The 16393-nt window shown below is 43.2% G+C and overlaps 1 protein-coding gene across 3 annotated transcripts in view; it reads left to right on the forward strand.

Moving 5' to 3' along the window:
- ZNF157 (zinc finger protein 157) overlaps positions 1-13971 on the forward strand; it is a 36082-nt gene extending 22111 nt beyond the window's left edge. For 2 of the 3 annotated variants that reach the window (XM_032842980.1, XM_032842979.1), the window contains exons 3-5: positions 11155-11281; positions 11571-11666; positions 12623-13971. In XM_032842980.1, coding sequence (XP_032698871.1) covers positions 11155-11281; positions 11571-11666; positions 12623-13845 — 1446 coding nt within the window. In that variant the 3' untranslated portion in view covers positions 13846-13971. The remainder of the gene's footprint in view (positions 1-11154; positions 11282-11570; positions 11667-12622) is intronic. The other variant, XM_032842981.1, reaches the window with a different exon arrangement.
- The last annotated feature ends 2422 nt before the right edge of the window (positions 13972-16393 follow it).

The following is a 16393-nucleotide window of genomic DNA, read 5'->3' on the forward strand; positions in this document are numbered from 1 at the left end:
CTGTCTATTCCTGTAACAAGAACGTGCTCCCCTTTCCATGATGGGAGCAGTCCGGTGTCGTCATGCTGCCACCAGGTCGGTGGGTGATAACCCCAGAGAATGATGCCATATCAGAGACTCAGTGTTGGTCTCTGCGACTAGCACCTTGGGCACGTGGCTGTGGTTGGAGCCAGATCAGCCTTGGTGAGTGGAAGCCCATGTTGCTGGGTCTGTACATAACCTCCACCCCCATTACCACAGCAATTTTGCTCGTGAGCCTCCTGGGCTCCTGTCTTCATTAGCCTAAGTTGCAGATGGTTCCAGAATCATATGAGTGTGGATCCTGATGGCCAAAGGCATCAAGAGAGCCACGGTTCCCTTTCACGAAGATGGCACCAAAGGCTAGTAAGGAAACCCCTGCCCTTCTCAAAGCTGCAGCCGAAGCGGTGGCCTTGAAGGCCAAGAAAGTAGTGCTGAAAGGCATCCAGTCACACACAAAAAAGATCTGCCTGTCACGTACCTTCTGACGGCCCAAGACTCTGCGTCTCTGAAGGCAGCCTAAGTAGCCTCAAAAGAGCGCCCCCAGGAGATACAAGCTTGACCACTGTGCCGTCATCATATTCCCCCTGACTACCAAGCCAGCCATGAAGAGGACAGAAAGACCACAACACATTCATTGTGGACGTCAAGGCCAACAAGCAGCAGATCGCACAGGCTGGGAGGAAGCTCTATGACATTGACGGGGCCAAGATCAACATCCTGATCAGGCCCAATGGGGTGAAGAAGGCGTATGTTCAATGGGCTCCTGACTATGGTGCTTTGGATGTTGCCAGCAAAAAATGGGAGCATCGAAACTGGGTCCAGCTGGCTAATTCTAAATATGTTTTTTTCACCACACACACCCACACCCACACCCCCACACACGTACAACGAGCTACTGTTTTTTGCAGTTGAAATGGCTTACTTTTTTTAAGGATCTTATTCAAATATGACCTTCTTTGGGTAATTGTATAGATAGGAGCTAACAGTATGCACAGATGTGAAACAAATATCCTGCAAAATCCAGATAACCTGATCAGGTGCTGTGCTTTTTGCTTAGTACTAGCGGTAGGCAACAGTAGGTTTCTGGGTTTTTTTGATTGTTTGTTTGTTTTTTTATGTGTTCATTTACTCTAGTTAAGACTACATTTACCACATTGTGACAGTGAAATGTAAATTTAGGTTAGACGAGAGAATTTCACAAGTTCAGTAACACCTTCTGGAGTATACCGAAGTCTGTGTATAGTGTCTGACCAAACCAGCTGGCTCATGAGTCATTAATCATTTCCATTATAGGTAATTCATTAACATTTGTTATTCTTATGGGAAAAATAAACATACTTCATATATTTAAAAAGTGTTCTTCATTTACCTTTGCATTAGCACATATTAGCACGTATTTCTTTTTCTTTTTCAGATTTTATTTATTTATTCATGAGAGACGAAGAGAGAGAGAGGCAGAGGCAGAGGGAGAAGCAGGCTCCCCACTGAGCAGGGAGCCTGATGTGGGGCTCGATCCCAGGACCCTGGGATCATGACCTGAGCCGAAGGCAGACGCTTAACTCACTGAGCCACCCTGGCACCCCAAAATATGTATTTCTATTTCAAGATGACATTTACAAATTATTCTTTTTTTCCCTTTTTTTAAAAAAGATTTTATTTATTTATTTGACAGAGAGAGAGGTCACAGTAGGCAGAGAGGCAGGCAGAGAGAGAGGAGGAAGCAGGCTCCCCGCCGAGCAGCGAGCCCGATGCAGGGCTCGATCCCAGGGCCCTGAGACCATGACCCGAGCCAAAGGCAGAGGCCCAACCCGCTGAGCCACCCAGGTGCCCTTTACAAATTATTCTAATATAGCCAGCAGCATAAACATAATTCTGCAGTTATGGAAGGGCTACACTGGGATCCATAAGTGAGTTATTCTCATGTTTGCAAGTGTGATCCTGAAATAAATATTTCTACTTCTGAACAGTTCTTCTGTCAGCTTTTTGGGTTTGGTTGAAACACATCCACATATTTTCACTTATGGGGAGGCCTAGAATGTTACAGTCCATGCAATGTTCTGAGAGGATTCAATAGCTAACCAGCCTTAAAAGCAAAGTACTCCATCAGTCCACAAAGCACACAGAAGAAAGTTAAATTAACTGGAATAAATCGGATTCCTATGTAACATCCAATGCACATGATACTCTGCAGCGACTGGAAGTACATCAGGACTGGAATGTTGTCCTCTTTAGAACTGATTTCACCAGAAGAGTTTAAGAAGGTAAATATACCAGTAACAGGTACTTTTAAAAGTGACATTTTGGGGGCGCCTGGGTGGCTCAGTGGGTTAAAGCCTCTGCCTTGGGCTCAGGTCATGATCCCAGGGTCCTGGGATCGAGCCCCGCATCGGGCTCTCTGCTCAGCAGGGAGCCTGCTTCCTCCTCTCTCTCTGCCTGCCTCTCTGCCTACTTGTGGTCTCTGTCTGTCAAATAAATAAATAAAATCTTTAAAAAAAACTATTAATAAAAAAGTGACATTTTGGGGTGCTGATTTGACTCCCCTGAACGACCTGGTTAGTGAACTCATCACCTATAATTTGGTCATCAGACAAAGGAAGCCTGGCAAGAAAGGAAGCCCATATTCAAATCACTGTATTATTGTCTGACCCACTTACCTTCAACATGAACATTCAACGTCAAGATGAGATATCTAGGTAAAGCAACTACCCCTCCAAGACCAAGACAGGCTCCCTCTTTCTAAGATTTAGGCTTTGCCCAGAATTCCTTAGCCCAAAGCAAGAGTCATTGCTCCCACAGCAAAGCCTTGGGCTGCCGGGCACATGTGGGTCCGGTGAACAGACGACATTTTAGTATTTGGCCTGCTCTTTGATTTATATACTCCACACACAATGATTGCTGAAAATCCTGCCATCCCAGTGGGGACACATGGTGCCTCTCTAGCTTTGCAGGTAAGTTTAGATCGCTGATCTTCATCATATGAAAGAAATGCCTGTGCCGGTTGACTTGGTGACCACAGAATCCTCCTTTCAGGAAGAAGTGTAGATCCCATCACTCATGCCTTATGCAGGGCCTGAGGCCTCCTGATGTTCTGAAAATGACAGAAGTTTCTGGCTCCTTTCAAGCTCCCGTCAGTTTTTGGCTCTCGCGCATGCTCGCGGTCCAGCAAGAGTTCATTTTTGGTTACCTGTGGAATGTCATGGATCGCTCTTGCTATCAGCATATTCTGATGAATTTCACCATCTGAGGAGGCCTTTGGATTTTCGTTGGATTTATCTACTCCCCACTGCGCCATGCGTTGCTATTGCGAGTCAGTCAGTCCTGGCTTGATTTTCAGTTTCTGACTTTACCATGATGTCATCAGTATAGTGTATTATTGTCCTTGGGATCTGGATCAAGCCCAAATCCCTTCTAGAATTCAGAGAACACCGTGGTAGTACCATACATGGAAATTGGGATCTTCCCCATGTGAAAGCAAAGTACCACTGACTCTTTTCCTACATTGAGATAGAAGAAAAAGCCTCTGCAGGATCAGTCACTGAGAACCAATCTCCTTACCTTTATTTTTCCGCTGTTGAAACCATATCAGAAGCTACTGATGCTAGAAGGCGTTACTAAGTTATGTAAGCCTTGATGATCTGCTGTTAGTCTTCCTGTGCCATCCACCTTTGTCACAGGTCACACAAGGCTGTTCTAGGAGAATCTGTTGGACCAGCACTCCAGCTTCCAACATGCCATTAATTAAAAGCAGTAATCTCTTTTTGTCCACCATGTATTTTGCCCTGCTTCAGAATAACAACTTGTGTAGGCTTGGGCAATTCTGAAGATTCTCAGTTACCATGTACGATTAATACTGCCCAAAGGATGAACTTCTGTTCCTTCTGTGTTACCATACTAGAGAGGAGAAGTATTCCCTCGTTAGACATAATATCCATCTCAGAAATACTTTTAGATGGAGATGTAACTACTTCCCGTAAAGTCCATTTGGACATTCCCATTTTCATCCAACCTTCCACCTTAATTCCATCAACTGTTGTATCCCTATATCCTTCTCCTCTAACTATGGCCCCTGTTAGGACTCTGCCAGCAGATTTTGGAATCAAGTTCATTATTTTTTCATGACAGAGTCGCAGAGAAGTTTCTTCTCTGCCCTCCTGGCCATTTTACCCACACGTGTGCATACGGCCTTGGGTGCAGCTAGGTGTTGAATCTGGTTGGAGACCAAGCTAAACCGTGAGTTCATATTGATAATAAATGAAGGAACAGGAGACAGGGAAAGTTCTTTCCTTAATGTCCAATGCCAATTAATAATGTGGAAAGAATGAGAGTAAGAAAAATAAGCATTTTGAAATCATTAAAGTAATAATCGAGCCAAGCAAGCATCACTGATGAGTGCCAAAGCTGCTGGATGAAAGTTTAATGAGGAACAAAATATTTAGAGTTTCAAGTTACATCCCCACAGATTACTCATTAATGACTTGGGGAAAATTGGTACCTTTATAATGGAGAAACCTGATAGACACCACGTTAACTAAATGACCAGAAATACAAAAATCTTACTTTGAAATTTCCTCATAATCTTCTTACCTTCTGGAGATAATCAGTCTTTACAGTTGAGTAAGATCTTTCAGGAACTCTGAAGTTGTTTTTTTTTTAAAGATTTTATTTATTTATTTGACAGAGAGAGACACAGTGAGACAGGGAACACAAGCAGGGGGAGTAGAAGAAGGAGAAGCAGGCTCCCCACGGAGCAGGGAGCCCGATGCAGGACTTGATCCCAGGACCCTGGGATCATGACCTGAGCCAAAGGCAGATGCTTAACCACGGAGCCACCAAGGCACTCAGGAGCCCTGAAGTTTTTTGGGCATGACTATCCAAGCTCTGAAGTTTTTCCGGGACCATTTGTTAAAAGTATTCTTGCTCCACTGAATATCCTTGACACCTTCGTTAGAAATCAACTGACCATTTATGTGCGGGTCTATTTCTAAATTTTATTTTGTGTCATGTGTATCTTGAAAAAATACCATACTGTCTTGAGAACTGTAGCTTTATAAGTCTTAAAATGAGATAATATAAGCCCTTCAACTTCTTTCTCCTTTTTCAAGATTGCTTTGGCTATCTAGGTCCTTTCATTTTTTTAAATATGAATTTTAGAATCAGCTTGTCAATTTCTAACTGTTAAATTTCTTTACTGATTGTGATTGGCATTTGTGATATTTCTATTTTAAGGAGCCTACTGAGATTATCTTCTTTGTGCCCTACTATATGGTCAATTTTTGTGAATATCCTGTGTGTGCTTGAGAAAGACTATATTTTGTATGATCTGCAATGTTCAATATGTATAGGTCCAAAAGTTTCACCTTCTTAATTATGTTGCTTGGGTCCTTTGTATCATTGCTTATTCTTTTGTCCACTTAACCGGTCTCATTTTGTGAGTGGTATATTAAAGGTCTCCCATTAAAGAATGCTTCTGTTTCTTGCATTCCTATAGTTTTGGTTTATAGAGGCTTTTGCTGTGTAACTTTGTGCATAGGTATTTTCACGTATCTTTGTTGTCAAATCTTCGTTTTGGAGGGGGCGTTTAACATTACAGAGTATCTTCCTTTGGCTCATATAATTGCTTTTGGAATTCTACTTTGGCATCAGGATTTCTATCCCTGCTTTTATATTGTTTTCATTTGGTAAATCTTTGTCCCTCTCTTTAATTTTAGCCTTTTGGAATGACTGTGTTTTAAACATGTCTCTTATGCACGGCGTTGGTGGGCTCTGCTTTATGAGGCGCTGTGAAAATCTTTTTTGGTTAACAGGTGAGGTAAGCCTATTAACAGTTATTTCTGTTATAGTTTGATGATAGAAACAATACAAATATGTTTGGTCTCAATACTTTCATTTTCTCTTCTGATGTAATAACTGTGTGTATATGTTATATTCACTGTGCTTCTTTATTGAATGTTTCCTCTAAATTTTTTTGGTAATTAAGAAGGTTGTATTTTTATGCTGGTAATTCCCTTGTTAATACTTGTCTTTTTTTCTTTCAGAGAGAGAGGGAGAGGGTGTGAGCGGGGCGGTGGGGGGCGAGGGAGAGGGAGAGAGAAAATCTTTAAAAAAAACATTTATTTATTTGAGAGAGAGAGAGTGTGTGGGTGGGGGTAGGAGCAGAGGGGAAGGGAGAGGGAAGGGGAAAAAATCTCAAGAAGACTCAGAGCTCAAGGTGGGACTCAGTCTCATGACCCTGAGATCACAACCTGATCAAAACCAAGAGTAGGATGCTTACCCAGGCACCCCACAGGAGAGAAAGAATCTTAAGCCGGCTCCATGCTCACTGTGGAGCCCATCGCAGGGCTGGATCTCACGACCCTGAGATCATGACCTGAGCCGAAATCAAGAGCAAAACTGAACCGATTGAACCACTCAGGCACCCCTTCGTGTTAATACTTCGTAGTCAACCCTCCTTTCTTTCCATTTGCTTATTTATTCACAAAAGTTGTATATGTTTAAGGTATACGACATGATAATTTGATATACATATTGAAATGATTACTACAGTTAAGCTAATAAATATATTATCTCCTCACATATTTACCATTTTTTAAAAAAAAGTTGCATTTATTTATGTAATCTCTACACCCCTCCATGGGGCTTGAACTCCCGACCCCGAGATCCAGAGTCACACACTCCTCTAACTGAGCCAGCCAGGCGCCCCCATAGTTACCATTTTTTTGTGTGTGATGAGTACACCCGTAATTTACTTTCTCGGCATATTTCCGTTGTTCAATGTAGTATTATTAAGTATGGTCTTCATGCCTATATGTTAGATCTCTAAAGATTTTATTTTTAAGTAATCTCTACCCCCAGCGTGGGTGTAGATCTCACAACCTGAGATCAAGAGTCGCACACTCCAGGGCGCCTGGGTGGCTCAGTAGGTTAAAGCTCAGGTCATGATCCCAGGGTCCTGGAATCTAGCCCCGCATCGGGCTCTCTGCTCGGCAGGGAGCCTGCTTCCCCCCACCCCCACCTGCCTCTCTGCCTACTTGTGATCTCTGTCGAATAAATAAATAAAATCTTAAAAAAAACAGTCGCACGCTCCACTGACTGAGCCAGCCAGGTGCCCATAGAGCTCTAGACTTTATTCATCTACATAACTGACTTTGTATTGTTTGACCAACATGTCCTCATTTCCCCCATCCCCTGGTAACATTCCTCTCTGCTTCTATGAGTCTGACCTTTTTAAAAAAGATTTCACATACAAGTGAGGTCATACAGTATTTGACTTTCTCTGATTCATTTCCTTAAAAAAAAAAAGATTTTATTTATTTGTCAGAGAGAGAGTGAGAGAGGGTGAGAGAGCGAGCATAAGCAGGGGGAGCAACAGGCAGAGGGAGAGGCAGAAGCAGACTCCCTGATGAGCAGGAGCCCAATGCGGGGCTCAATCCCAGGACCTTAAGATCCTGACCTGCGCCGAAGGCGGACCCTTAACAACTGAGCCACCCAGGCACCCCTGTCTGATTCATTTCACTTAGCATCCTGTCCTCCAAGTTTCATCTAATTTGTTGCAAATGGTGGGATTTCCTTCTTTGTCGTGACTCAATCAATCTGGTTGTATATATAAACCACGTGTTTATCCCTTCATCCACGGATGGACCATATCTTGGTTATTGTGAATAATGCTGCAGTGATCATGGGAACACAGATATCTCTTTGGGATAGTGATTTCACTTCCTTTAGATACATATCCAGAAGGGGGACTGCCGGATCATATAGTTCTATTTTTAATTTTTTGAACAACCTCCATTCTGTTTTCCATAACGGCTGTACCTGTTTACCTTTTAAGATTTTATTTTTAAGTAATCTCTACACCCACTATGGGCCTCAAACTTACAACCCCTAGATCAAGAGTCACACGCTCCACTAACTGAGCCAACCAGATGGCCCTACCTTTTTTTCCTTATTAATCTTTGATAACATCTAATTTGTATCTCAGCTTTGCCTATATAGAAGTCAATGATCTTACTCATCTTTTCTCTTTTTCTTTCTATTCTTCCATTTTTCTTTGTTCTTCTACTTTGTCAGGACAACTTCAAGTTTATACGTTGTCTTTTGACCCATGAACCCAGCTTTGTTTTAGTCTTAGCTTTACAGTTAGTATATGGAATGCTCACTGTTAGGCTTTTGCCAGAATTTTCCCATTCATTGGTTTTGGTTGGATGGTACAGGGCTGGCCAATAGCATTTCCTGCAGCGATGAGCGTGTTCTGGGTCTCTGCTGTCCAGGACTGTAACTAGCCACATGCGATTACTGAACACTGGAAATATGCCTGATGTGACCGAGAGACTGAATTTCCTATGTTACTCCATTTTAATTCATCAAAACTTAAATTTTGATAACCACGTGTCTAGTGGCTACCGAATTGGATGGTGCAGCTCTATGAAATTCCTTAGGAAGGGCACCAGTGTTTTGGCCCACTCAGCTGTTCTTCTGATAGCCTCGATACTTGAAGAGTATCAAGTATAAAGCATCGAATTGCCTTTGTTGGTACTTTTCCCCCTTCACTTTCTTGAAAGTGCTACATTACTACTGCTTTGTGTCTTGCGAAATTGATGCCAGTTTAATTCTCTTGTCTTGGGAGTTGTTTCATCTTTTTGCCAGGAGGCCCTGAGGGAATAGTTTCCTTGTCTCTAAATTCTAATTGTTTTATTAAAATATATCTCGGAGTTGGTTGTTCCAGGTCAACTTTCCTTGGGACCCAACGGGCCTTGGAGTGTGTTGAGGTTTGTTTTATGATGCCGGGTGTGTTCTAGCTTGGTGAATATTCCATGTGTACTTGAAGAAACATAATTAATTTCTATATTTTTGAGTGGAATGCTCTGCAAAGTCGGTTGGTTGGTGTTCAGTTTTTCTATATCCCTGCTGATTTTCTGTCTTCTAGTTACTTCTATCAGTAAAAGAAGGGTCAAAGGTCAACCAGCCGTAAGTGTGGATTTGCCCATTTTTTCCTTCCAGTTCTTTTAGTTTTGTTTCATGTACTCTAGGCTATTTTATTAGAGCAATTCCCCCCTTCCACGATCCCGCTCCCCCACGGTCCCCTCCATGATCTTTTGGCTGGAGAGTTAGGGCTTTAATCTCTCTACTTTGGCTCTCACTTTCTATAACTGTGTTTACCCTCAGGGCCAAGTGGTAGGGGGTTAGAGAAAAGGCAATGCGGATCCTTTCCATACTCTTTTTTTTTTTTTAAGATTTTATTTATTTATTTGAGGGAGAGAGAGAGTGAGAGAGAGCATGAGAGGGGAGAAGGTCAGAGGGAGAAGCAGACTCCCCATGGAGCTGGGAGCCTGATGCGGGTCTCGATCCCGGGATGCTGGGATCATGACCTGGGCCGAAGGCAGTCGCTTTTATTTTATTTTATTTTATTTATTTATTTGACAGAGAGAGACACAGCAAGAGAGGGAGCAGAAGCAGCGGGAGTGGGAGAGGGAGAAGCAGGCTTCCCACTGGGCACAGAGCCCCATGTGGAGCTCGATCCCAGGACCCTGAGATCAGGACCCAAACTGAAGGCAGACGCTTAACCGACTGAGCCACCCAGGCGCCCTCCTGGGCACTTGCTAAACTATTCTCCTTGCGAAAGAAAAAGATTTCTCTTCTTCAGAGTGCAAGGTGTCTGCTTCTAACAAAGCTTGTGGCTTTGACTCTGGGGCTGACTTTGGGGCAGGAGTGCATTAAAAAAAAAAACCAAAACAGGACTTCTCCCATTCTCTCTGTCCCACAGTACCCTCCTTCAAGCTTCCTGCCATTTTGGTGTCCCTGCTGACTCAGTACTTGTTTTCTCAAGCTCTTTGTTTTTTTCTTAGCTATCCAATTTATTCTGGTGGTTTCAGCTGGTACTGAAATGTGATTGCCTCCCAAGCCTTGGCCTGTCCTGGCCTTCTCTTCTGAGCTTCAGAATCATATACCCACCTGCCAGCTGGATGTCTATCAGTATGTGTCATAAACACTCCAGCTGAGGTCCAAGATCTATTTTAATTTCCCCTTCTGCCAACCTAGTATCTCTCTTGTTTTGCTAATCTCAGTATGTGCCACCAGCCCCAACCCATCTGCTCACGCCATTTTTCTGGGAGTTAATATTCTGTGCTTTCCCTCCACTTGACAGTACTTCTGTATAATTTATAAGTATGAATATATTGTGCAAAGGTCAGAAAATATTCTGATGGTGTATGCAGTCAAATATCTTAGAGACTGATAATGTGTAGGAAAAAAGAGCCCCAAAGCCCTCCACTCTCTGGCCCCTGAGTGTCTCCACAGCCTTTATTTCATCGTAGCCTGAAGTGCTGTTTTCCGTCACACTGTTCTATGTGAGGTTCCCTAACTCACCATGTGTGTTTCATGTTTTCCTGCCTTTTCTTATGTGATTGCCCCATGTTTGTGGAGGGAAATTATATTCTTGTTTAGGGATTCAAAGCTCTGTCTCCCCAGATGAAGCTGAATCGAGTTGAATCTGATAACACAAAGTAGAATCCCATTCCATCCCTTGTGAAAGCCCACTGCACCCTGCACACGTGTCTAGCGCAGCTCCCGTGTGCTAAAAAATAAAGATTTTATTTATTTATTTGACACAGAGGGAGAGACGGTAAGAAAGGGAACACAAGCAGAGAGAGTGGGAGAGGGAGAAGCAAGCTTCCTGCTGAGCAGGGAGCCCAATGCGGGGCTTGATCCAGGACCCTGGGATCATGACCCGAGCTGAAGGTAGACGCTTAACCTACTGAGCCACCGAGGCACCTGGCAAGAATGTGTTTATATACAAGTCTCTTTATTGGGGTATGAGCTCTTTGAGAACAGGCACTCCATCTTATTCCCCCCCTTTTTTTAATTTTTAAAAAGATTTTATTAATCTGTCAGAGAAAACATGAGCAGGGGGACAGGCAGAAGGAGAAGCAGGCTCCCCACTGAGCAGGGAGCCTGATGCGGGGCCCGACCCCAGGACCCAGAGATCATAACCTGAGCCGAAGGCAGAGGCTTAACCCACTGGGCCACCCATGCTCCCCAACTCCTAGTTAACTCTTATTATATTAGTGCTCCGTGGAATTAGTTCCCACACATCTTCTCTGTGTGTCCCATTCTGATCCTTGCAGATTGTTGTTACAGGGATCTGTGTCATTTGAGGACGTGGCTGTGGATTTTACCCGACAGGAATGGCACAGCCTGGACCCCGCTCAGAGGACCATGCACAAGGATGTCATGTTGGAGAACTACAGCAACCTGGCATCTGTGGGTGAGGATTATCTCCCATGTCACTCCCGGTCACATGTGTGTCCTGTCTTGGTTACTGGGATGTGTGCAGCCTTTGTAGACTTTGATGATGCTCGAGTTCTAGATGCAGGGGTCACAGGTGACTGATCAGTTTGGGGCACCAGGAAGTGTGTGTGTCGTCACTTTCCCCAGTGAAAGGTTTAAATGGGCCCCCTTCCTTGTGCAGCTCACGAAGATGCACCTTCCTCCTCCATCAGAGGCCCTAAGCTCAGACAACTTGGCCCATGTCCTGTGCCATTTCCCATTAACAGGCCTCTGCGTGGCCAAACCAGAGATGATCTTCAAGTTGGAGCGAGGAGAAGAGCTGTGGATATTAGAGGAGGAATCCCCAGGCCCTGGTTACCCAGGTGAGTGTGCAGTAGCCAGACATATGGAAACGGGAAATAAGAGCCCAGAAATGCAGGTCAAAACACTCTGGGAGGTGTTCTCTGGTCATCTCTTTTTAGAGGCCCTTGTGCTTTGGAAACAACTGGAGGCCACGTAAGGTTTGCACACTTCAGATATGTAAATCACACATGCCAGTTATCCTGCTCACGCTCACGTGCTCCGTGCTCTTTTATTTTGATTTCTGTAGTTATCTGCCATTCTTATCTATCCCTGCCTGCCTCATCTCAGACATTCTTCACTGTTCTGCCTCTCTTTAGTATTCGAAATTGCCTTCCTTCCCTCTGTTGCCTGGGATGCCTTCTGTGGTCAGGCCTTCACTCATTCATTCATTTAGTGTTCCACCAAATCTTAAATGAGTGTCCCACCATATCTAAAATGAGTATCCGCTCTAATCTGGTCACGTTCACGGTGTGGAGGTCCAGCAGCGAATGAACTAAGAGCTCTGTTCTGAAGCTTGCAGTCTGATGAGGGAAAGGGACCAGAGACAAATACATCATGTTTGGTGGTAAAAAGAAAATCAGCGCAAGATAAGAAAGCTGGCTAACGATGGTTGCGTGCTTGTAGAGAATGTGCTCAGGGAAGACTCTTTGGTGAGGTTAACATGAGTCCGCCAACATCAGGGATGGGAGAGAGACAGAACCATGGAGATCTTTAATATTTTGGGTAGAGAGGAGAGTACATGTCAGGTCTGGTCTGAGTGGTAAATCCTAAAGATAGCAAAGAGGCCAGTGCAACTTAACAGTGGGTGGTGAGAGGGAAAATCAAGAGAGTTAGCTAGGGGCCAAGTCATGTAGAGATTTTTAGACTCTGTTAAGCACTTTTTTATAGGCTTTATGCAGCACTTTCATTTGATACTCTGACAGGGGAAGTCGTTGTTGAGTTTTAAGTGAAAAGGTGATCTGATTTGTTTTTAAAGGATCTCTCTCACTGCTGTGTGACAACAGTTCTGTTGAGAGTAATGCCCTCGGGCATGATAATGACCTCCGGCATCAGAAGATTCAAACTTTGGACCAAGCTGTTGAATATAATGGATACGGGAAAATCTTCTACAAGAAAACAGGCTTTGTTGGTCCTAAAAAGGCACACACAGGGGTAAAAAACTTTGGATGTCACGAATGTGGGAAAGCTTACTGCCGGAAATCAAACCTTATTGAACATCTGAGAATACACACAGGGGAGAGACCTTATGAGTGCGCAGAATGTGCAAAGACCTTTAGTGCAAGGTCATACCTCATTGCTCATCAGAAAACTCACACAGGGGAGAAACCCTTTGAATGTAATGAATGTAGGAAATCTTTTGGCAGGAAGTCACAACTCATTCTACATCAGAGAACGCACACAGGAGAGAGACCCTATGAATGTACCGAATGTGGGAAAACATTTTCTGAGAAGGCAACCCTCATGATTCACCAGAGAACTCACACAGGAGAGAAGCCCTACGAGTGTAGTGAATGTGGAAAGACATTTCGAGTTAAGATATCCCTTACCCAGCACCAGAGAACTCACACAGGGGAGAAACCATACGAATGTGGGGACTGTGGGAAGAACTTCCGTGCAAAGAAATCCCTAAACCAGCATCAAAGAATTCACACAGGCGAGAAACCCTATAAATGTGGTGAATGTGGGAAATTCTTCAGAATGAAAATGACTCTCAATAATCATCAGAGGACTCACACAGGTGAAAAACCCTATCAGTGCAATGAATGTGGGAAGTCTTTCAGGGTGCACTCATCTCTTGGGATACATCAGCGAATTCACACAGGAGAGAAACCTTATGAGTGTAATAAATGTGGTAACGCCTTCTATGTAAAAGCACGCCTCATTGAACACCAGAGGATGCATTCAGGAGAGAAGCCCTATGAATGTAGCGAATGCGGAAAAATCTTCAGTATGAAGAAATCCCTTTGTCAACACCAGAGAACTCACACCGGAGAGAAACCCTACGAATGTAGCGAATGCGGAAATGCCTTCTACGTGAAAGTACGCCTCATTGAACATCAGCGAATTCACACAGGAGAGAGACCCTTTGAATGTCGGGAATGTGGGAAAGCCTTTTGCCGGAAAGCACACCTCACAGAACATCAGAGAACCCATGTAGGCCGGCCCTTGCCTTGTACAATGGAGAAAGCTTCTTCGTGAAGACTCCTATCACCATTTGATCAAGCCCTTTGGGTCATCTGGTCACCCTGCACCCAGAGTACGCCTGTAACAGTTTGGCTCCTACACTGGTGTGAAAATACATCCCAGTTCCTGTTAGGGGATAGCTCATTGTCATTTTCATTTCATTTGGATTTCCCTAATGAATGGTATGGTGGTATAGCTTCTTGTCTGTTGATTGGCCATTTCGGTTTTTTTCTTCTGTGCACTGACAGTGCTCTATCCTTTGCTCATTGTTTTTAATGGGCCGCTTCTCTTTTACTTCTTGGCTTAAGTGTCTGTTGGCTTTGTTTTTTACTATATGAGAATATAAAAATCTTTTTTCAGTTATGTGTGTTACAGATATGTCCTCACGGACTATGCCTGGTTGTTTAATTTTGTTAAGTCTTCTGCTGAGGTTTTATGTTGGAATATGGATCAGATTCAGGGTGGTAATATTCTCCTATTCTTTCTTCTAAAGTTAAGGTTTTCCTTTCAACATTGAGAATTTGTCATCTACCCTGAGAATTTTTGTGTGTATAGTGTGAACTGTACAATATATAATACCCTATTGCTTTTAAAAACTTCACATGAATGGTATCACACGGTGTTGAAAGTTCTGCAGCTTGCTCCTTTCATGAAACGTTACCTTCCCAAGGTCTGTCCACACGGATAAATATAGGTCTGGTCCATTCATTTCTCTCTCCATTCTCTTGGTGCAAGACATTTGTATCGTGTCTGTGTTTGGTGTCTAAATCTAAAAGTGGAACTGATGGGTCATAGAGTGTAGGCATTGTTTAAGTGATTCAGCTCTTGTGCCCTAGCTCTAACATCCCCATTCTACACTGTGCTTTGTGGTGCTTGGGCTATGATCTACAAAACATGTTTCTGTCTTGCCATCTTCTTCCTGTTGGGTCTTGCCAATAAGAGATACTAAATATAAACTTTGAGGGTGAGGAAGGAAGAAGGGACCTGCTCCTTTTTTCCCCTTCCTGTTAGCTCCCTGTTCATCTGAGTGTCAGCCCAGTGTTACTTCTTCCCTTGGCCAACAGCAGTTCCTCCCGTGGAGGTAGTTTAATCCAGGCTGTAGATTTCCAGCACCCATGGAACCCCCTACGGTACGCCTCCCACCCCCTCAGAGACGCTGGCAGCCGCTGGCCGGTGCCACCTCCCTAGAGGTGTGAGTCCCACCCACATGACACTACTCCTCCAACTTTTCAATTCCAGTTTCTTCCCTTGTTACCTTAGCCCAGCTGCTTCCTGTAGTTGCTATCTCCACGATAATTTTAATGTTCCCTGTCTTTTCAGTTACACGGTTAGTAACTCTGTGACTAGCTAAAAAGTCTTTATAATAAGTTCTTTTCATTAAAAAATAACTGGCATTGTTTCTGTCCCCTAGCTGGGTTCTTCAGATTGATACAGAAGTTTTTCAACTTTGTTAAATAATTGGATTTTTTCCTCCTCTAGGTTGTACTAACTTACATTCTCATGAGCAGTTTGAGATGAAGTTTACATTTTCCCATGTATTCACCAGGACTTATTAGCAGTCTTTCAAATTGTGGCCAGTCTGAAAGGTGTAAAATGGCTTGAAGTTGTTGTATCCATGAATACGGTTTGTCTTTTTATTTTTTAAGTCACCTTTTTGACCTTTGATAGTATTTTATGGTTTTCCCCCAAGAAATTATCTTTTAAAGCTAATTTTTTTTTTAAAGATTTTATTTATTTATTTGTCAGAGACAGAGGGAGAGAGAGAGTGAGCGAGCACAGGCAGACAGAGGCAGAGGGAGAAGCAGGCTCCCTGCCGAGCAAGGAGCCCGATGTGGGACTCGATCCCAGGACGCTGGGATCATGACCTGAGCCGAAGGCAGCCGCTTAACCAACTGAGCCACCCAGGCGTCCCTTTTAAAGCTAATTTTTAATAGAAACTTTGCTCATATATCTGTATGTACGTATATATTTTAAAATGTAATAATGTATTATGGGGTTTATATAAATATTTATATGTAATATATGTGTATATATTATATATATAGATACACACACACATACATATACACACATACACAGATACAGTCATGTATCCCCACAAAACATTTTTGTTTTATATGTTCATTTCATTTTACCCACTTGTTTGCCATCTTGGTTGCTTTTCATTCCTTCCTGTATTCCATCCGGGATCATTTTCTTCTTTGCCTGAAAAATACCCTTTAGTGGAGGTTTGTTAGTGTATACCCAAACCTCTCAACTTGGAAAATGTGTTCTTTTTTTTTGGTAAAGCTTATCTTTTTCTTTTTTAAGTAAGCTCTAGGCCCACCATGGGACTCCAGCTCATGATCCCAAGGTCAAGAGTCATATGCTCTACCAACTGAACCAGCCAGGCACCCTGAGAATGTTTTCTAATGCACCATTTTGAGCCACAAAAGTTAATCCTTTGCCATTAGTATTTTATAGCACTATGCTATAGTAAATTGATGCTAAATTAAGTACCTGTTTTTGTTTTGTTTCCTGGATGTTTCATAATAAATATGAAGACCCAGGATATTTGGATTAA

Source organism: Lontra canadensis, unplaced genomic scaffold (genome assembly GCF_010015895.1).
Source record: "Lontra canadensis isolate GAN:19392208 unplaced genomic scaffold, GSC_riverotter_1.0 scaffold134, whole genome shotgun sequence".
Lineage (NCBI taxonomy): Eukaryota > Metazoa > Chordata > Mammalia > Carnivora > Mustelidae > Lontra > Lontra canadensis.